Below are 21,689 nucleotides of genomic sequence, written 5' to 3'. Positions count from 1 at the left end.
GCAGCAGTATTCTGTGTACAAATAACAGGTCTGGCACTGCAGCCAAGGACAGTAACGGAATCTTCTTCCCTCTTACAGTCATCCTCATTGCCATTCTCAAAAAAAAAAAAAAAGTCTCTTTTTTCTTTTTTCATCCCCTCCCCTCCACTCCCCCCCCTTCCCTCCCTCCCACCCCCCTCTGTCTTTCTGTGGGACTCAGATTCCCTTGTTATTATTTTTGCTTTGAATGTCTCTGCCAGAGTAAAGTCTATATAATGGACAAAATATCTTAACCCATGACCCTATTTGGCTTTGCTCCCTCCTGGGGACATATCACAATCAACAAACGGACAGTTCTGGCATGCTTCGAGTCCAGTGTCTGGGGTGTGACCACCTGGGGTAGAATCCCAGCTCTGCCATTCCTTAGTTTGGGACAACTGAGACAGTCCTTTAACATCACTAAAGCTAGGAAGCCTCTTATGTAAAATGGGGCTCTTATGGGTATCCACCTGATGAGGTTGTCAAGGCAAAATGCACACAAACTCTGTCTTCTTTTGCCTGGCACACAAGAATCACTAATAATCTCTTTAATTGACTAGTAAATTTTTAAAAATATTTTAAGAGAGTGATTGTCACTAAAAAAAAACAACACAGAACTCTTACTAATTCAACTTCTTAGTAGTAATACAACGATGTGCTCTGGATAAACATTCACTGCTAATGCTAAGCCGTAACAGAAAAAGCCTGAGTTTTTCATATAAAACATCTGTGATTTCAATACTAAATAATCACAAAGACTTTGAAAGGTTACCAGTGATGTATTACTCAGGTCTACAGCTAATCTTTGAACTAATTTTTGAAATAACCTCTCAATTTCTCCCACTGAAAAGACTGTACCCTCCCGCAATGAAATATTAAAAAATTCAAATTCAAAATTCAAAGCACTTGCATAACACCCCAGTGTTTAGTCTAGCTTGTCTTGCTTATACCACACCACACGCACTTAAATCTATAATGAACGTCTCCTGAAGCAGCATTTACCCAGAAGAAATACTACCCTGCGGCTGGTTTACCTACTTCCATTTTCATGTCGTAGTGCTGGCCGAGGACACTCTGTATGAGCTCTTTGATGGTCCGGTCGGAGGTCAGCTGGGCCTCAGACTGCAGTGAGGCGATGACCTCCTCAATGCACGTCGGGATCACTCGCACCTGCTGCTGGGCCTCCAGCGAATGGCTGGGCGCGATCCTCTCCCGCTGGCTTTTGGACACTGGCCGCGCGCCTTCCCGCGGCAGGCTGACGGAGCCCTCGCCCAAGGACGGGGTGCGACTCCTGGCTCTCCACAGCCGGCTGCACGCCTCCGCGTCGTCCTCCTGGCTGGAAATGGAGCTGCCCTTCCTCGGCTTGGCCAAGAGGGCCTCTGCGAGCGGAGCGGTCTCCCGTTTCGCGTCGCCCTCTGGGGCCGGGTGCAGGACGGGCTTGGAGGCCGTGGGCCGCGGGCTCCTTGGGCCCCGGCGCGGCCCGGGCCTCTCCCTGGGCGCGGGCGGCGGCATCAGGACCACCGGTCTGGACGTGCCGGCCCTGGAGGCGATGACCGGCGGCTTCTTCTGGGGCCGGTGCCGGAGGAACGCGGAGCTCCGCAAATAGAAGTCCTGGGGGCGAAACGGCCGGGTCTTCCCGGGAGTGGCCGCCTCGCTGGGGCCCGGGGGCCGAGCTGCGCCTCGGGGCGCCTGCTGCGGGAGGGCCGCAGCGGGGGTCGTAGGGCTTTTAGCTCGAGGGGACCCTGATGGCTTTGGGGGTCCAGCGCAGGAAGCGCTGCCCTTCTCCCCGGGACGCGCAGGGCCGGGGACCTGGAGGCCCAACACTGGGCCTTCATCCACAGCCGGCTTGGAGGCCAACTTCTGCTTGAATCGGAGAAAGTCCTTTTTAGTTTCCTGGCGAATCTTCTCAAGCTCTTTAAAGATGTATGATTCTTCTTTGTATTTCAACCCAAAATGCTTTGAAATTGCAGACATCTTGACTAATCTGTCCTGTGAAATAACAATATATCGTATCATATATATATATATATATATATATATATATATATATATATATATAGTATGACCCTATTGTATGACTATATAACAAAACTCACGTTGATATATGCAAGACCAGCTCAAAAACCCTCTCATGGTAGAATACTTGCTGTGCTCCAGAGGCACAAGTGGGCAGTATTAGTTTATATCATTTTAAATCCAACTATTGGCCTTTTCAAAGGAACCATGAAAAACCTTTAGAGCAGTTAACTTTTTTACAGTGGAATTTCTGAAATGCCTATTGGATTTATTTTAACAATTCTTTAGACTATAATATAATGTCCCAATTCCAGACAAGGGAGACAGGCATCTAAAGAAAGAACAGAGGTCATCAACTGAGGCATGGATCTAGCCCACAAACACATTTTTCAATTGCTCCAAGTTTTTCAAAATTATTAATTTGTACCAACAATTTTGAGAGATTTTCATATGAAATTCCAGATTTGCAGTTTGGAGTGAAGGGGTGGGGGGTAGGGAATGAAGACTCTGGCAGTGCAAGGTCCAAATCCCTACTCCTGAGGAAAGATGGCAGTTTCCTCTTCCTTCTCCAACTAACTGGTCCTGAGTGTCTCCATCCCATACCCAGCCCATTTCCCTCAATATGTCTCCTGAACTACAGTGGACTGTATGAAGGAAGAGAGGCGATCAGCCACAAGGTAGGCTGTAGCAGGATCATGAGGCCTTGAATGCCAAGTGTTTGTACTTCTGTTGGCTACTGAAAACCATTCAAAAACTTTTAACAGAAAAGTGGCTTGATAGGATCTGCTGCTTGGGCAATACTGAGTGAGAGAAATAATAAAGGGAGAGAGGCAAATAAGAACCTGCACAGCTTGAGCATAAGGCCTGGCCTCGGTAGCTAGCAGCGTGAAAAGAGAGACATAACAAGGTAAAACTGATGGGATCTAGCCAATGAGAAGGAATAAATAGGAGCAATTAAAGATCCTTCCTAAAATAAGAACTTTGAATCATCTTGATGAAGTCTGGGTCATAGCCAAGTACACAATAAAGCTTCTGCTATTCAGTAACTTGTACACTTAAAGATGGTTAAGATGGTAAATTTTATGTTATGTGTATTTATTATCACAATTAAAAAAAAAAAACCCTGCTATTCAACAGGGCCAGTTCATGTATGATCATAAGTGGATTTTCAGATCCTGAGAGCTCTGAGGTCATAAACAAAAGCCAGGCTGACAAGAAGTGTAAACAGAAAAGGGCCCAACGACAGACTCTGGGGCACACGCATCTGTGGGAGGTGGGATGAGCAGGAGCAACAGAGAGGAAAATGGGGAGAACAAAGTTCACAGAAGCCAACAAGAGGAGAGTTTTAAGAAATAAGGGTAAAATACGAAATGATGAAATAATAATAATAATGAAAACAAAAGCAGAAAAAAATGAATTGAAAAAACTAATTTGTTTTAGTTAATTTGCCTAAGGCCAAGGCTCTTTGGGAAAAAAATACTAAAGCAGAAACATCTCTGGAATATCATCATTATTTGCAAATATGATTGTCTACCTGGAAGATCTAAACATCAAAGAACTATTTAGAATTACAATAGATTTCTGCAAGGCATTTAAACTTTTTTAAATTTTATACAAAACCAATTAACTTCCTTTATACCAAAATGATCCTTTAAAAACATAGTGATAAAATTCCATTTGTGTTTTTTTAAAAGAGTATCTAGCAATGAACATAACAAGAAATGTGCTGAAACTGCATGAATACATTTTTAAATTTTTACTAAAGGACACAGAAGAAAGATTCTACTAAATAGACAGTTACTGTCCCTTGGTGAAAAAATCAAATATTATAATTATATCAGACCTTCCCAAAATACTGTATTGGTTTAATGCCATCATAATCAAAATCTAAAAATTATATTTTTGAAATCTGAAAAATAATTCTGGGTTCATTTGAAATAACAAACAGGACAGACAGGCAAAGTTTTGAAAAAGAGAAATGAGGGAGCACTTTTCTAACAAGACAATTAAAACTTACACAGATATAAGAATTAAAACTGAAATACGACTGCTAGAATCATCAAATAGACTGAGCAAAAGAATTAAAAACAGTATGAGTTATAGTGTAAAGACAGCATTAAATTGTCAAGAAAAGAGTTATTCAATGAACTGTGCTGAGGCAACTGGTTGATTACTGGGGGGGGGGGGGGGATTATATCTCATTTTAAGCCATGTACCAAAATAAGATGGATTTAAGACTAAATGTAGAAAATATTTTCTTATTTTACTTTGCATTTCTTTTTTTTATGTTTTTATTTATTTTTCAGAGAGAGAAAGCACAAGCAGGGAAGGGGCAGAGAGAGGGAGGGAGGGAAAGAGAGAGAGAGAGAGAGAGAGAGAGAGAGAGAGAGAGAGAGAGAGAGGAGGGAGACACAGACTCCACAGTAGGCTCCAGGCTCTGGGCTGTCAGCACAGAGCCCGACGCAGGGCTTGAACTCACAAACTGTGAGATCATGATCTGAGCCCAAGTTGGCCTCTTAACTGAGCCACCCAGCTGCCCCTGCATTTCTTTGTTTATCATCTTATCCACCTTCTTGATTGGGCTTACATTAATTCATAAAAACATTATCTTTATAATTAGATTTCTTCATTTACCAAGTATTATGGGCAATATGAACAAAACATCCTATCTAGCCTCTAAATATAGTCATGTTGCTTTTCATCTCTAATATCCGCTGTTGATTCTCAATCAGAAGACCCTGTTACATGGCAGAGGGCTCACCTCATCAACAGGCTTTCTTTCTCTACCCGTCTCCACCAATGCCTAGACCTCGAACAGTTCAGCTCTATCCATAACCAGATTTCACATTAAAAAATGAAAATAGGGGCACCTGGGTGGCTCAGTCAATTAAGTGTTCAGCTCTTGATTTCAGCTCAGATCACAATCCCACAGTTTGTGAGATCCGCCCCACGGACCTGTCAGTGCGGAGCCTGCTTGGGATTCTCCCTCTCTCTTTTTCTCTCAAAATAAATTAATAAACTTTTAAAATTTTTTAAAAGAAAGAAAAAGTGAAAATAATATGCTGTTGCCTCTTTCCTGTCCTATAGTATATGAATATTAGAAATGATTTCTAAAACCCTTAAGGAAGTTTCTCTTTTTAAAAAATGCTGCATAATCCTCCTCATAGTGTTTTGGCTATTATTGTTTGCACAGGTGGTAATATGCTCACACTGACACCATCTGCATTTCTTCCTACAAAAGACTGAAAGGCAGTAACTAGAAGAGAGCACAGAACAGAAGCACATTAATACCTGATGAGAATCTGACTTGACTCTCCCAATGCACTTCCCTTTTGTTTCTTAGTTCCTGTTTTGTATTCCCTTCCCAACTTCTCTCAGGCCCTTGGTTTACTATTGAAGTTTATCAAGTGTTCATTGTTTAACATTTCTCAGTACATTTCCTTGAATTCTTCATAGGAAAGTTGCTCTTCAAGTGTAAAAATAAACCAATAGGATATAGAACTTCTAATTTGACAGTAACTTCTATTGTATTTTCAAGGTAGGTGGTATCGCAATGCTAAATGGGCCAGTCCATCAAAACTTGGTGCCTTTCTTCTTCTCACCCACCCCTCAACATTACAAAATATGTGAAATAACTTTTAAACATCCAATCTCATGGGAAAATAACAGGTTCTCTTTTTCTTGGTAAGCAATTTATTGAAAGAAAGAGACTAGTTCTGGTTTGGAGATTCTCAAGGAAAAATAATGTAGCTGTCCCCAAAAAACAAAGTATTAATTTACATACGGTGTCAAGCCTGCTGCTCACAATCCAGGTTAAATTTACCTTACATTTTAAGACGGACAGAATGTGCTTGAAATCTTTGCAACCTGAGCAGTAATTTTACTCTCTGTTTCTTTCCCAATTATTGGAGCTCTGAGCCTTTTTCTTCTTCCTCTCCCAGGAGGTTCAGCGAGGGAGTCAGAAAGACCAAGAGCCAGCCTTTTTTCCTCAACCAAAGGTATGATCAGACATGAGAAAGCTCTCCAGCCAAAAATGGCTAAAGGCCCAAAGAGAACTAACTAGTGAATTCTCTGGACTCTGGGACAGGTTGCTATCCAATTCTTGCAGGTATGGCCATTCTTCCGATCGGAACAGAAGATCCATACTCTGCTCTAGACTTAAAATAAGGTAGAAATAAACAGAGCAGACCACCAGATAACTTGGTTCTAAGCTACATGGAACCACCTCACACAGGGAAAGGAATCTTTCATATGTTAGACCTAGTTCATCAGATTATTATATTAAGAATAGAGCCAAAGCACCAGCTGCTTATGCGGAGGCCTTGACCTCTTCTACATATGGTCATGGATACCTCAGTGGGAGGAGTAACACATTAAGGGCAAGATTTAGGTTCTCTTGGGTCCATGGCCAAATATTATCACAATTCACTTCCTAAATTTCATATCAATATCAACTTCCAATGCACAACATCAGAGTTCCAAAAGAAACATCTAAGTCCAAGGATAGTCTACCATATCTGGTAAAATCTTCACATTGCAAGGAAAATAAAAATATTCTGAAAATAATTATTTGATTTTGAAGTATCAGTGGTAGAAGTGAGATCTGTTTATGCATTGATTATAATTTATGAAAAAGCTTAATAGAAAATATACAATTATTTTAACCAATTTGCTAAGAAAATAAGATAATGGTATTTTTTCTATTTTTGAAACTTCCTATAATATTTGTTTTGCTGCCCTGAATCTTAATAATATCAATAATGGTAACTCACACTTATATTGTGCTGGTTAAAAATGATACAGGATGGGGCGCCTGGGTGGCGCAGTCGGCTAAGCGTCCGACTTCAGCCAGGTCACGATCTCGCGGTCCGTGGGTTCGAGCCCCGCGTTGGCTCTGAGCTGATGGCTCAGAGCCTGGAGCCTGTTTCCGATTCTGTGTCTCCCTCTCTCTCTGCCCCTCCCCCGTTCATGCTCTGTCTCTCTCTGTCCCAAAAATAAATAAACGTTGAAAAAAAATTAAAAAAAAAAATGATACAGGAAATAGAGACGAGCTCACAAAAAGCTTTTTCTCTAAACTATTCAGAAGCCTATAGAAATTTCAATGTCTCTAAAAAACTTACTCTACTGTTATAACTAGTACCTAGAATATGCCCATAGCCTTTGTGATATACATATATACACACAAACATAAATACAGAACAGGCAATGGAACAACAAAACATCCTCCCTGCCTTTTTCTTCTCCCATGTTCTTTCTTTCCTGAACTTCCTTCATCAAATTTGCTTAAATAGCGAAAATAGGAAAACAAAAGAGTTGTATTATTATCATAATGCTTTTGACATATGAAATGTTGCATGGTCTCAATTTCAAAAGCAGTTTATTGGAGTTCCACATCTACATCCACAGAAAATCCCCTACTAATAACAGAGTTGATAAACTCTGGGAAAAATATAAAAAAAAAACAAGTACCTGAGGATTCTTACAAGTAAACAAAAGTAGGACTGGGGAGCAGAGTAGAAATTTGTGGAAACACTGGCCTAGAGGTAAGTTTCCAAGTTATTGTGGCTTTTCCCTAAATGCCATCCATACTGTAAAATGGCATAGTGCAGGTGGCAAAAACTTCGATAGAAAGCCCTTCATCATTATGGCCAGAAGAATCAGAGAAAAGAGCCCTGGCAACAACCACCACTGAAGGGAAAGGGAAAAAAAATCCCAAAGGAGAGAAAGCCAGAGAAGGTAATCCCCTAATTCTGTGTCTAAACCCCATCCAAGTCTAGACTGACCTCTGAACTGTGCATATGTGGAACAAACTCAAAGCAACACAACAAAGGCTTAAAGAGCTGACGTGAGATTTAGCTGAACTTAACTTCCAATCACAAAGAGTAAGATAGAGCTTACAGTGAGTGCAACCTGGTGAATTGCCTGCCAAATGAAAAACATCAACATTCTTCAAAGGCATAAAACAGAACCCAGAATCCACACAATAAAATATTAACAATATCCAGAATATAATTTAAAAAGTCCTCGGCATAAAAAGATCCAGGAAAATGTGACTCATTCTCAAGGGCACAGATGTTAGTCCAGAGATGACACAGAAGTTGAAATTATTAAATGAGGACTTTAAAGCAAATATTATAACTATGCTCAGTGAAGTAAAGGGAGGTATACTAAAGATGAATAAAAAGATAGAAAATCTTAGAAATGAAAACAAATAGAAATTTTATCTCTGAAAAATATAATTCTTTCAATAAAAATTTGGCTAACAAAATGGAGATGTCAGTGAATTGCAAGATAAATCAACAGAAATTATCCAGCATTTAAAAGAGAAAGAACAAAGCTGGGGGAAGTGGCATGGGGAACAGCCTTAGAGCCTTGTGAAGCAGTATCACCAGCTATAACATATAGGTAAGCAGTATCAGAAAAGGAGAGGGGAAAATGGGATGGAAAAAATACCTAAAGAAATAATGTCTTGGGGCACCTGCGTGACTTAGTCAGTTAAGCGTCCTACTTCAGCTCAGGTCATGATCTCGCAGTTTGTGACTTCCAGCCCCGCGTTGGGCTCTGTGCTGACAGCTCAGGGCCTGAAGCCTGCTTCGGATTCTGTGTCTCCCTCTCTCTCTGCCCCTCCCCCACTTGTGCTCTGTCTCTCTCCCTCTCTGTCTCAAAAATAAATAAAACATTTAAAACTGTAAAAAAGAAGAAGAAGAAGAAGAAGAAGAAGAAGAAGAAGAGGAAATAATGTCTCAAATATGAAGAGATATATAAATTTATGGAATCATGAAACTCAGCACATTCCAAGCAGAATAGAACCAAAGAAAACCACATGTAAGCTACTGGAAATCAAAGACAAAGATAAAATACTGAGAGCCTACAGAGAAAAACATTGTTTATAGGGAAACAATTCAAATGACCATAAACTTCCCATCAAAAACCACCGAAACTGGGCACCTGGGTGGCTTAGTGGGTTGAACATCCATCTCTTGATATAAGCTCAGGTTATGATCCTAGGTTCGTGGATCCTCACTGAGCTTGGAGACTGCTTGGGATTCTCTCTCTTCCCCTGCCCTTCTCCCATGCTCGCTCGCTCTCTCTCTCTCTCTCTCTCTCTCTCTCTCTCTCTATATATATATATATATATATATATAATTTTAAAAAATTTAAAGGCAAAAAACAAAGAAACCAAATAGTGAAAAAAGATTTATAATGCTAAAAACAAAACAAAGAACTGTCAACACCAGATTATATATCTAGCAAGCATATTCTTTAAAAAATGAAGGCAAACTAGGGCACATGGGTGGCTCAGGCATCTGATTTTGGCTCAGATCATATTCTCACAGTCTGTGAGTTCAAGCCCCGCATCAGGCTCTCTGGTGTCAGCACAGAGCCTGCTTCAGATCCTCTGTCTCCCTCTCTCTCTCTCTGCCCCTCCCCCACTCACTCTCTCTTTCTCAAAAATAAACATTTTTTTAAAAATGAAGGCAAATTGAAGACATAATCAGATACAAGAAAACTAAAAGAATTAATTACCAGCAGACTATAAGAAATGCTAAAGAAATTTCTTCAGACTGATGGGAAATTGTACAAGAGGAAAATATGAATCTTCAGGACTGAATGAAGATCAGAACTGGCAAATATCTGGGTAAGTTTAAAAGGCCATTTTTTTAGTCTTTTTTTTAATTTAATTGTATGAAAATCCCATGGTATTGTTGGGGGGTTTGTATCTAGATGTAACACATATAACAAGAACCAAAAAGACTAGGATGGGGTAGGTAAGGTAACTATGTTTGTAAGGGTTCTGCATTTTATGTGAACTAGTTCAGTATTAACTCTAGACTGTTAAATGTTAAGAATGTATATTGTAATTCTTGGAGAAATAGTTTTTAAAATAATGCAAAGAAATGTAATGAAAAAGTCAATAGGCAGTAAAATGGAATACAAAAAATATTATTAAATCTTAGAAAATATTTTAGACTAAATAATAGTGAAAATACAACATCAAAATGTATCAGGGGCAGCTAAAGTAGTGATCAAAAGGAAAAGTACAGCTTAAATGCTTAAATCAAAAAGAAGAAAGGTCTAAAATTAATAACCTAAGGTCCTACATTTAGAATCTAGAAAAAGAGGAGTAAAGTATATCCAAAATAAACAGAAGAATGTAAGTATAAGGACATAAATCAGAAAAATACTTGAGAAAATTAACAAAACCAAGAGCTGGTTCTTTAATAACATCAACAAAATTCTGAAAACCCCTACCTAAACTGTTTAAAAATACATGAGAGAGAACAAAATCACCAATATCAAGAATAGAAAAGGGCTTTTCACTACAGGTCCTAAAGATAATAAGAAAATATGATAAACAACTTTATATCAACAAATTCAACGACTTAGATAAAATGATCAAATCCTTGAAAATTTCAATTTACCAAAATTAGCATAAGAAACAGAAAATCTTAATATTACTATATGAAATAAACGTATCCATTACCAAAAATCTTACCACAAATAAACTTCCAGGCACAGATGGTTCTCTCAAACACTCAAGAAAGGAATAACAGAAGTATTTTCAGAAAACAGAGGATGAAGGAACTTATTTTCTGAGACTTACATAACCATAATACCAAACCTCACAAAAGCATTTATTAAAAGGAAAGTTATGTCACCAATATCCCTCATGAATATAGACACAAAAATCTTTAATAAAATATTAGCACATCATACCAAAAACTATATTTTTAAGTATAATATATTCTGATCATATACTTTATCCCAAGGTTGAAAAGTTGATTTAACATTTGACAATCAATATAGTTCACAGTATTAACAGAAAATGGAAAAAAAGAAAATATATGATCATTTCAATAGGTAGAGGAAAATTGTTTGACAAAATACAATACTCATGCATGATAATAATAAAGAAATAACTCTGGGCAAATATGCTTCATAGGGAACACCTTCTATCTGATTAAGAGAATTTACAAAAACCTTACATCTTAACATTATATTTTTCCTTTCCTACCGAAATTGAAAAGTAGGCAATAGTGCCTCAACTCTGACCACATCTATTCAACATTATGCTGGAGGTCCTAGCCATTGCAATATGGCGAGGAAAAGAAATTAAAGGAATCGATTAGAAAGGAAAAAGTAAAACAGTTCCCATTTGCAGATGACGTGATTTTTAGGTCAAAAATCCCAAAGAATCTACAAAACGATTACTAGTGCTAATGAGTGACTTATCAAGATTGTAAAATATGTTAACATACAAAATCAACTGTATTTTAATATGCCAACATCAAACAATGGGAAAATAATTTCCAAAGACATAAAATACTTGAGAATTAATCTAACAAAAGATGTCCAAAATCTCTACACTGAACTTTACAAAACATTGCTAAGAGAAATTAAAGACCTACATAAAATTCCAAACCATGTTAACTAGAAGACTCAACATTGTTTAAACGGCAATTCTCCCCGAATAGATGTATAGATTCTATGCAATCTGAATCAAAATTCCAGCAGACCTTTTTTTATAGAATAGCAAGCTGATTCTAAAATGCATGTACAAATTCAAATAACTTTAAGTGGTTAAAATGATATTTAAAAAAACTGGAGGACCTACACTACCCAATCTCAAAACTTACTATAAAGTACAGTAATCAAGGCAAAGGTCCTAGCAAACCATTATGCTGCATAAAGGAAGCCAGACACAAAACAGTATATCTTGTATGCTTCTATTTATATAAAATTCTAGAAAATGCAACCTATTCTGTGGTGTCACATAGTAGACCAGTAGTTGGTTGGGCGATGTAGGTGCAGTTGAGAACAGGGGTGGATACCAAAGGGAGCAGAGGAATGAAAAGATTCAGTTATAAGGAATTTAAGTTCAAATTTGGAAAAAAAAAAAAAAAAAAGAGGTTTGGTAATCTTGATTGCAGTAATTGTTTCAGAGGTTATACACATCTGTCAAACTGTGCACCTGTACACTACACTACAACACATTATACTAACTACTATCTGTACATTCTGTGCAGTTTAGGAAATATAAATTATACCTTTATAAAGCTGTAAATAGGAAAAACCAATTTACTGAACTCTTATATTTGAATGTTGCATAATTAAAAGAACTATTGAACTCCTTTAAACTCCTGCTGTGGCAGTCAGCATAGTTTCACTGTGGATCTGTGGCCTTAGATGCTAGATAATCCTTGCATTAAGCCTACAGTGTCCCACAGCCCACCAGAGTTTTTGGGTCACACTCAAGAAACAGCTTACTATTCCCAAATGAGACGCGTTGACATCAGTGGGGGGGGGGGGGGTCACCTAATGGTGCTTAAGGTTTGTCCAAAACAACCAGCCCTTGTCAAGGGACACAGGAAAGGTCAGGGCGTTGGAAATTAAATTCCTTCCACTGTGACCTTACTCCCTCCCCACAGTCCCTCTGATTCCTCCCAGTCTTCTGCCTTCCTCACTCCTTTTCCTTTCCCTACAGCCCGGCCGTCACTATCTTTCCCTTCCACCCGGTTTTCACCCTTCCCGACAGCACCCCAACCCCTATTCCTGCCCCAATCCCTTCTTCTACACCAGCCTTATTTTCTACCCTGATATTCTCAGAGATTAGTTTGGATTATAGAGGCGGAAGGGGACACGATAGCTCCGCCCAAAAATCGCAGCCTCTACTTCCCAGAGTCCCAGAGTAAGTCACCCGCGCCCGGTCCACCTCTCACCGGCCGGTGAGGACGCCCCTGCTCCCCTGCAGGTGGCGAGAAGTTTGGCACTGCCGCGGTGTATCCAACCGGCCTTCCTGGGGCGGAGCGGCCGGGTGGGCTCCGATAGCCCCTACGGGAAGGAAGAACGCGCTCCGTTGCTCGGCAACAAGCCGCGCGTCCTACGCCGCACCGCAGCCCAGGAGCAAGGTGGGATCTTGTGGATCCCTCCGCGCTACCGGTCCCAGCCCGCGCGTTTCTGCCTAGCAGAAGCAGCTGCAAGAGCGCCGTTGGGCTCGAAGCCCTAACCCCACACTGAACGATCTTTGTTTACCCGTGCGTGAAGTGGCTGGTCCCAAAGACCCTCCTGGACTGGAGTTTCCCACATCGCCAGTTTTGCCCAATTTAACCAACTGCTTACTTGGCAGTCATGTACTTTTAAACCAATAATGCTGAACCGGGAAACTTAAAACTTCTTTTTTTTTTTTTTTTTTGCTATACTTTTAAACTGTATGTCTGCACTAAATGCCAAGAGTACATTTCAGGGGTATTTCCCATGCCCTGCACCTAGAGCACAACTCATAAAAAGAATCTTGAAATCAAAGGCATGAGATTCAGAATTCTGGAGAGTTCCTACTAAAATCCTGATTCAGCATATTCAGTTTCTGATGTCCAAGATAAGAAAGGTCATAAGCAGTAGTTGGCATTATCTATTAAAGTTGACTATATCCATACTCTATGGCCCAGCAATCCCACTCCCAATAGAAATGCATGTGAACAGGGGCACCTGGGTGGCGCAGTCGGTTGGGCGTCCGACTTCAGCCAGGTCACGATCTCGCGGTACGGGAGTTCGAGCCCCGCGTCAGGCTCTGGGCTGATGGCTCAGAGCCTGGAGCCTGCTTCCGATTCTGTGTCTCCCTCTCTCTCTGCCCCTCCCCCGTTCATGCTCTGTCTCTCTCTGTCCCAAAAAAGTAAATAAACGCTGAAAAAAAAATTAAAAAAAAAAAAAGAAATGCATGTGAACAGGCACCAAGAAACATGTACACCAATATTCATAGCAGTTTCATTCATAATAGCTTAAAACCGGTATGGATCCAAATGTCCATTAAAAGTAGTGCACATAAAAGGGTGCCTGGGTGGTTCAGCCAGTTAAGCCTCTGACTGTTGATTTCTGCTTAGGTCATGATCTCATGGTTGGTGAGATTGTGCCCTGTGCTGACGGTGCAGAGCCTGCTTGGGGTTTTCTCTCTCTCCCTCTCTCTCTCTCAAAATAAATAAATTCTTAAAAACTTTTTAAAAGTAGAGTGCTGGGGCACCTGGGTGGCTCAGTCAGTTGAGCGGCCGGCCCGCTACGGCTCAGGTCATGACCTCACGGTCAGTGAGTTGGAGCCCCGCGTAGGGCTCTGTGCTGACAGCTCAGAGCCTGGAGCCTGCTTCAGATTCTGTGTCTCCCTCTCTCTCTGCCCCTCCCCCGTTCATGCTCTGTCTCTCTCTGTCTCAAAAATAAATAAATGTTAAAAAAAAAAAGTAGAGTGCATAAATTAATTGTGCTATATTCTTAAAATGCAGTACTAAACATGAAGGGTGTGAACAACCTTCATGTATGGGAAACAACATAGATCAATCTCTGTGAGCTAGGAGGCCAAACGCAAGGAGTACACACTGTACAATTCCATCCATATAATATTTAAAAACCAAGACAGCAAAACTATAGTGCTGATGGATGCATGCTCAGCTGATGTATTACAAAGAAATACAAAAAAAAGTAATAACCATAAAAGCCAAAATAGTAGTCAACTTGGGAGTGGGGAAGGTGATGGTGTTTAGGCGGACACTTACAAGGAGGAGTCCTGAGGTGCTAGCACTGTTCTGTATTTTAACCTTGTTGACGGCTGCTGGAGTTTTCTCTGTGATAAACCACTATTTTCTGTTTTATTTATTTTCTTGTGTTATGTTTCACCATTGTTTAAAGGAGCCCAAAGAGAAACCAATTAAATGCCATCATGTAAATGAAAGTGCTTTGCTCAGTGCCTGGTACTTAATGGCCCTCAAATGTTTATTTTGTATTTCTCTACTTTCTACCAATGTCTATCCTTCCAAATACTCAGGCAACCAATAAATGAGATGAGGAAAGTGGCAGATAGAATCATCTGGAAGTCCTGTATGATATTGATGCTTCCCAGAAATTCAAGAGAAAAGAATGCTCTGCCGCACAATCCCCTGGTGCTGGGCCTCGGAGCAGCCCTGCTGTGGAGACAGGTGTGCTCAGCTATCCTCTGGCCTCCCTGAGGCAAGCCCCCACTAGAGGCACACAGAGCCAGGTAGGGACCCCAGCCTTGCTAACTGTGCCAGTCACTATGCTCCCCGAGTTTCTGCAACCTGCTCTGTCAAATGGAGATGATAATCTTACCTGGAAGGTTTGTTGCCTTACTCCCCAACATAAGGAACTCAAAATGGCTGCTGAGTGACCACAGGATGAGAAGCATCCCACAGTAGATCTTTCTCTGTAGATCTCTGTAGATTTCTCTGTAGTCGCCTGAAGTTTCATTGCACCCACCACTGCCTTGTGGACTTCTTGAGGGCAGCTTCACCCTAAGTGGACAAGTAACTTTATTGTCTAAAGGACAATAAGAACATTATTTTTTTATGCTAATTAAGATAATAAGCAAATAACGAAAGTGCTTAGTGCAAATTGTTCTTGGTGCCATCCTGGATGCTGCATAAAAATAACATATAGGCCATGTTCCTAAAATGGAAAAAAAATTAAATTAATGTAGCCCTGAAATGTGACTACCATACGGTCAGGAAGCAATTTAAATGAATGAATGGAAATAAATATTGTTCATTAATACTTTTTATAATACACAATGGTAGCTAACCATTCAGATATCCATGTTATAGGATAATACAATCCATGAGCTGGATGCTATTAGCTTCATTTTATAGATAAGGTACTGATGTTCAGAGAGATTAAGGATTTGCCTTGGGTCCCATAGCTAGTAATCAGTTCTGTGCTAGGAACTCTATTCAAGGAAGGAAGGAAGGAAGGAAGGAAGGAAGGAAGGAAGGAAGGAAGGAAGGAAGGAAGGAAGGACAGAAAGAAAGAAAGAAAGAAAGAAAGAAAGAAAGAAAGAAAGAAAGAAAGAAAGAAAGGAGAGGGAGGGAAGAAGGAAGGAAGGAAGGATGGAAGGAAGGAAGGAAGGAAGGAAGGAAGGAAGGAAGGAAGGAAGGAAGGGGAGAGGAGAGGAAGGGAGGGAGGAAGGGAGGAAAGAAGAATGGGGGAGGAAGGAGGAATGGAAAGAGAAAGGAAGAAGAGGAGGAGAAGGAATAATAGTTACTGATCTAAAGGCATTTCAAATTTATTGTTGATATTGTAATGCCTCCATATGAAAATGTTAATACTTTGGGTCCTATCTTCTAGAAAAGGGCATTAGACTCAAAGAGTAGCATAAAATTACTTAAACAATCATTGAAACACTATAATTTCAGGGGCGCCTGGGTGGCTCAGTCGGTTGAGCATTTGACTTCAGCTGAAGTCATGATTTCACTGTTCATGAGTTCAAGCCCCACATCGGGCTCCATGCTGACAGCTCAGAGGCTGGAGCCTGCTTCAGATTCTGTGTCTTCCTCTCTCTCTGCCCCTTCTTACTTCTCTCTCTCTCTCTCTCTCTCTCTCTCTCTCTCAAAAATAAATAAACATTAAGGAAAGAAAAGAAAAAAAGAAACACTATGATTTCATCTAGTTTTTGTCACTCTCAAACCACCACCCTATCAGTCCTCTTGTCATCTGCTTTTGGAGCCTCCTATTGGACTCACTGCATAGCAAGCAAAGGATGATCCAAAAATTCAGCTTCTATACTTCCAAAGTATCCTCACAGAATAAATTCCAAACAAAGTTCTCCAAAGATAATTCAAGTTTCCTCATAATTAGGGCCTGCCCAAAAGTCTTTTTGGAAAATTAATAATTAAAATTATATCTTGACTTTGTATTATGTATCAAAATAAATTCCAATTGGATGCAAGATTTTGTTATATGTAAGAATAGCAGGTGTACATAAGACTTACAAGCATTAAACCATAAAAGGTAAAAACTCTAATTAAAATATTGGTAGATTTTTTAAAGCATCTATGCATTGAACATAAAATTAGGGATGCCTGGGTGGCTCAGTTGGTAAAGTGTCCAACTCTTGGTTTTTGGCTCAGGTCATGATTTCATGGTCTGTGAGTTTCAGCCCCCCATCTGGCTCTGTACTGACAGTGCAGAGCCTGCTTGGGATTCTCTCTCTCCCTCTCCCTCTGTCCTTCCCCTGCTCACTCTTTCTCTCAAAATAAATAAATAAACTTTAAAAATTTTTAATAAAAAATAAAGATATTAAACAAAATTATAATGCAAATGAAAACCTGGTGAAAAACTCATAATATTTATGACAATGGATCAATATTCTTCTTATGAGAAATAGAAAAGTACTCAAAATTTTAAACTGGCTAATAGAGGTGTGGAAAGGCAGTTCCTAAAAGAAGACATACTTGTGGCTAATAGAAATATGAAAATACTCAACTTCGGTAGTAATTCAATAGTAATTTACATTCAGAAGTGTAAATCAAAATAACAGTATGCAAGGGCACCTGGGTGGCTCAGTCGGTTAAACATCCAACTTTGACTCAGGTCATTATCTCACGGTTTGTGAGTTCGAGCCCCACGTCGGGCTCTGTTCTGACAGCTCAGAGCCTGGAACCTGCTTCAGATTCTGTGTTTCATTCTCTCTCTGCCCCTACTCCACTTGTGCTCTGTCTCTCTCTGTCTCTCAAAAATAAACAAATGTAAAAAAAAAATAACAGTATGCAATTTTTGCCAATCAAATTACCAGGTTAGTCATAGAGTTCCTGCATGGAACTGAGAGAATAGTATCACTCAGATTTCTGTTGCCATTTTGCTGGATGTCATTTGCTAGATGCCCATCATTCCTGCACCATTGCTCCCACATTGACCAAACCCAATCAGAAGCCCAAAGACAAGGAAAACTGGATGACATGTGCAGAAAACAAAGGCAGGGGATAGAGTAGAAGAGAGAGCTTGGGAGAAAAACAGAGAATAACCAACAAAGTCTATTACCCAAAGTTGCCTGTACTGCTTTAATCCACAGACACTAATGCAGCGAGACAGCTTTCCCTTGTCCTAAGGTCTTCCCTTGGCATTGCTTACCCCCAGCCTTCTCCTCACACCCTGCTCATCCTACTTTACCCTTGGTGATCTACTCAACATATGCTAGGCCTCCCTCCAGACCCTAAACTCTGCCATGATTCTGACATCTGAGCTCATGGAGTTCAGAAAGGGCCTGTGGGAAGTCAGCCACCACCCTTCCCTGTGGTGTCTCAAAAGTCTGGCGCCAGGCCTGATCTCAGGGTTTTTAAGGTAAGATAAAAATAGCAAGCACTGAGCAGCAAGAAAACTCTGTGAGTGAAACTATCCATTTGAAAAGAAAAGATACAAATAACACTAATAAGCCTGGTCCAAAGCAGGTGTACCTGGCTGAGAATTAAGGATTTCTTTTGCTAGGACACAGTGGCTGGTATTTAGCATTCCAATTACCCTTTACACTTCCAAAGGGCTTTGCTTAGGTGTTCTTCAAGTATGGTAATGCACTAGAGAGTTTGCTGAGTTTGAGGTCAAAACCATTCCTTTTCTAAAGGTAGGTATGTAAGACTGTTGGATGTGCTTTGTAGCCTAAACATTGAGCTTAGAGAACCAATGCCTGGTTTATGCTTAGAAAAACTAACAGCTCTCCTTAAGTAAGCTGTAAAAACAGAAGCTGCATTTAGCCAGAAATTGCTCAAAGCCTGAGATTTCTGTGTACCAGCCCACTTCTGAATGCACCTCTCCCGGTACCAGGCCAAAAAACTTAATAAGCTTTGAAGATGTGCTATTTTTCTGTTCTTCGGTGAAGGAAATAATTTATTTTATCCACCTAGTTCTGATTACTAAATGAAACAGAATTCAAAAACTCATTAGAATCTTGTACAGGACCTTCTTAACCCACCCAAGCCCTGTCTGAAATGTGGGTTGCTGTTCATATAAGCCCCAGGGATCCACCCCCCAAACTCCAGCTCTTCCAAGACCCCTGAGCAGGAGGAATGAATCAACTCCTGAATCTTCATTTCAGCAAATGGATCTATATCTGGTGAAAGTCTTTTGTGATTTGGTCTTTTCATATACAACACTGTTTTGTTCTTAATGAAGCCTTGTCACCCCGCTAGGTTTTCTTGCACATGCACGGTAATATTCAGCATCTTTAATATTTGAAGGACCCATCATAAGCCCAGCGTGTTTGCTTCATTTCAGGTGGACTCCCAGGAAGTCCCTTTTATTAAGACAGTTATGTCAAATAATTCTAAAAGATATCAACAAAAGTTTCCTTACGGTAATATTGTCTTGGGTTTTGAGGATTTTAGAAAATGTTCTAGGTGATACTCTTCCAAATGGGTCCTGAGTGGTTTCTTCTAACTCTGTCCTTGAGAGAGGAAGCAGAAAAGAGAGAAAGAAGGGTGTGTCCAAGGGACACGAAGGACAAAGCGTCCAAGGGAGAAAGAAGAAAGTGTCTGGGTGAATCAAAGTCCTGCTTTCTTACCTCCAAGCTCCCCAAATTCAGGTGCTGAGGGTGGAATGGCCTCCCAAAAGCCCAGACTCACTCCCTTCACCTCTCCGACAGGGACGTTTCCTGGGTCCAAGCCCCAGGTCTTGACTGAGCTTGCTATAGGCAGGTCTACCCTCTCAGAGACTCGGGAGAGTCACAGACTGGCTTCTGCAGCCTGACCTCTGCCATCCCTGACTCCCCAGAGAGCGTCCCGAAGGTCACGTCAGGGAGATTTGAGAAAGGATTCTAGGCAGGGTCGCCATGGAACAAGAGACGAAGCCCGCCAAGGAAGTTCCCTCCCACTCTCCACCAACTGTAGCCAAGAGGGACCACAACATCCGGGGAGCTGGGCTGGTGACTACCAGCAAAAGACCTGGAGGAGGGAGGAGGGAGGGTGCCTAGATTGCAGGGCCGCATTACTTGCCACTACGTGTTCAGCATCCAGAGCCACCGCCAAGACTCCCAGAGCTCTGCAAAGGCTCTTTGTATTGTTACAATTTAGCACACCTACTCTGTGCTCAACTGGAATGAGGTAGGTACTACCCATTTTATATGCCCATTTAACAGTTGAGAAAACAAAGGCTCAGAGAGAGCAAGTCTCTGGCAGAGTACGGAATAGAATCCAGATCTCATTCCAAATCCCCTGCTCTTAAACACAAACCCTACTGATCCCATCGGTCACACAAGCTAAGCTGGAGCTTACTTAGGTGATGAGAGACAGTCTCAGAGACCAGCCCTGTCCAGAGGAGTGTGCACAGCACTGTACAGCCTCCTACCCTAGGAGGCTTTGCCTGGGCTTGGGAATTGGAAGACGCTGCTCTCTCCCCTGCCGGTTATCGTCTTTGGAGATGCTGGGAAGTGAAAAAGGGAGAGGCTTTTGCCCAAAAGTTACCATGAAACATAGACCACAAAACCAGAGCAAAAGGGAGGGAACTCTTCTTCCTAGCTTGTTCTCCCAGCATTATCCGCCCCTCACCTAGAGGGATGCTTTGCTACTCCCAGAGCTAAGCAGCCCCCCACCCCCTTCACCAGAACAGTTCCCTTCCTGGGTTCACACCGGTACTGGTCCCATCACTGCCCCTCTCCCCCGGGGTGAGGGTGTGGGAGGCATCAGGCTTGACTGCTGTGCCAGCCACTCCAGACTTCCTTCATACAATTGACGTCTGCCAGAACCCTCCTCAGTCCAAGCTACTCTTTTGGAAAAAGGGGAACCTGAGGCCGGAAGGATCTGACCGGGTTCCCCAGAAGCTCAAGTTCAAATGGTTGGACCACGAATTCACGACTGGATCAGGGCCAAGCTCCTGACAATGCACCGCTACCCACTCTGAGACCCGGTTCATATCTCCTCATATCCTCTCATCTCTTAGGATGATGGTCTGGTTTATTCCCATTCCAGCACCTGCAGGAGGTTTAGAAGCTTCTGCCCCAGTGTAAACTGACCTTCAACCCGACCACTGTGCTTTATTTATTGAAACCACTTCTCTTGGCAGGGTGTGAGAGGAGGGTCATGAGGAGGTCAGAGGAGTCTAGAGATTCACAATAGAAGGTATTTTGGCAGCAGGAGACGAGTCGGGTGAGGAGAGTGGGATCTACGCCACAGACTTCATCATCGAAAGCGTTGAAAGAGAAACCTACTTTGGATCTGCTAGCGCCCTAAGTCTCCAAGGCCAGTGGGGCTCCACCTGACTTCTGAGCCCCTTTCGCAGTAGTCAGGAACCTGGGTCCGGTGGGGTGCGGCCATGGAAAGAAAGTGTGGTCTGAAAGGAGTTTGGGGCACAGATCCCAGGTAGCATCCCAGCCAGGGCTTAGCCCCACACCACCCAGCACGGGTTAGGGGAAGGGGGGCTGCACATCAAGGACTCCAGATGCAGCTGCGGTATCGCCTGCCAGGTAGTTTCCAGGTAGTGACAGGAGCCCAGAAAAGGAGGCAAATGGGCTTCCTCTCTCAAGGATTCCCACGCATGCTCTCATGGCAAATAAAACTTCAGGAGGAGAAGTTGACACGAGAGGCCTCCAGTTAATACCTTGCAACAACACAGCAGATTTTGAGAGGTTTAGTGGACCTTTAAGAAAATCATGACATCACACAGAGAAAGCGTGTGGAATAAAACGCTTTGGATCCTAAAGACAGGGAGGCACTTCGGGTAAATGCTTGATAATTTCACTCACGCTGCCACCGCCAAGGCCCACAGAGTGCCGGGCACCCGGAAGGATCATGTCAGTCACTCTCGACGCGCAGACCCCGCCGACCTAACCACCGCCTGCTCCCCAGGCGCCCTCCAGCGCCAGGGTGGGAACGCAGCGCGCCACACGCTTTTAGGCG

General features: G+C 41.7%; 1 protein-coding gene across 6 annotated transcripts in view; it reads right to left on the bottom strand.

The window, feature by feature from the left end:
- Positions 1–21,689, bottom strand: part of TTC6 (tetratricopeptide repeat domain 6) — a 220,311-nt gene that overhangs the window by 191,841 nt on the left and 6,781 nt on the right. For 3 of the 6 annotated variants that reach the window (XM_045059830.1, XM_045059826.1, XM_045059825.1), the window contains exons 2-3: positions 15,145–15,326; positions 1,057–2,007 (exon numbers count right to left, since the gene is read on the bottom strand). In XM_045059830.1, the coding sequence (XP_044915765.1) occupies positions 1,057–2,007; positions 15,145–15,282 (1,089 nt within the window). In that variant the 5' untranslated portion in view covers positions 15,283–15,326. Of the gene's footprint in view, positions 1–1,056; positions 2,008–12,755; positions 12,913–15,144; positions 15,327–21,689 lie in introns of those variants that run through there. The other 3 variants (XM_045059827.1, XM_045059828.1, XM_019832949.3) reach the window with 3 other exon arrangements.

Source organism: Felis catus, chromosome B3, assembly GCF_018350175.1.
Source record: "Felis catus isolate Fca126 chromosome B3, F.catus_Fca126_mat1.0, whole genome shotgun sequence".
Lineage (NCBI taxonomy): Eukaryota > Metazoa > Chordata > Mammalia > Carnivora > Felidae > Felis > Felis catus.
The sequence above is the reverse complement of the archived record's forward strand: the minus strand, read 5'-3'. Positions and strand labels throughout refer to the sequence as shown.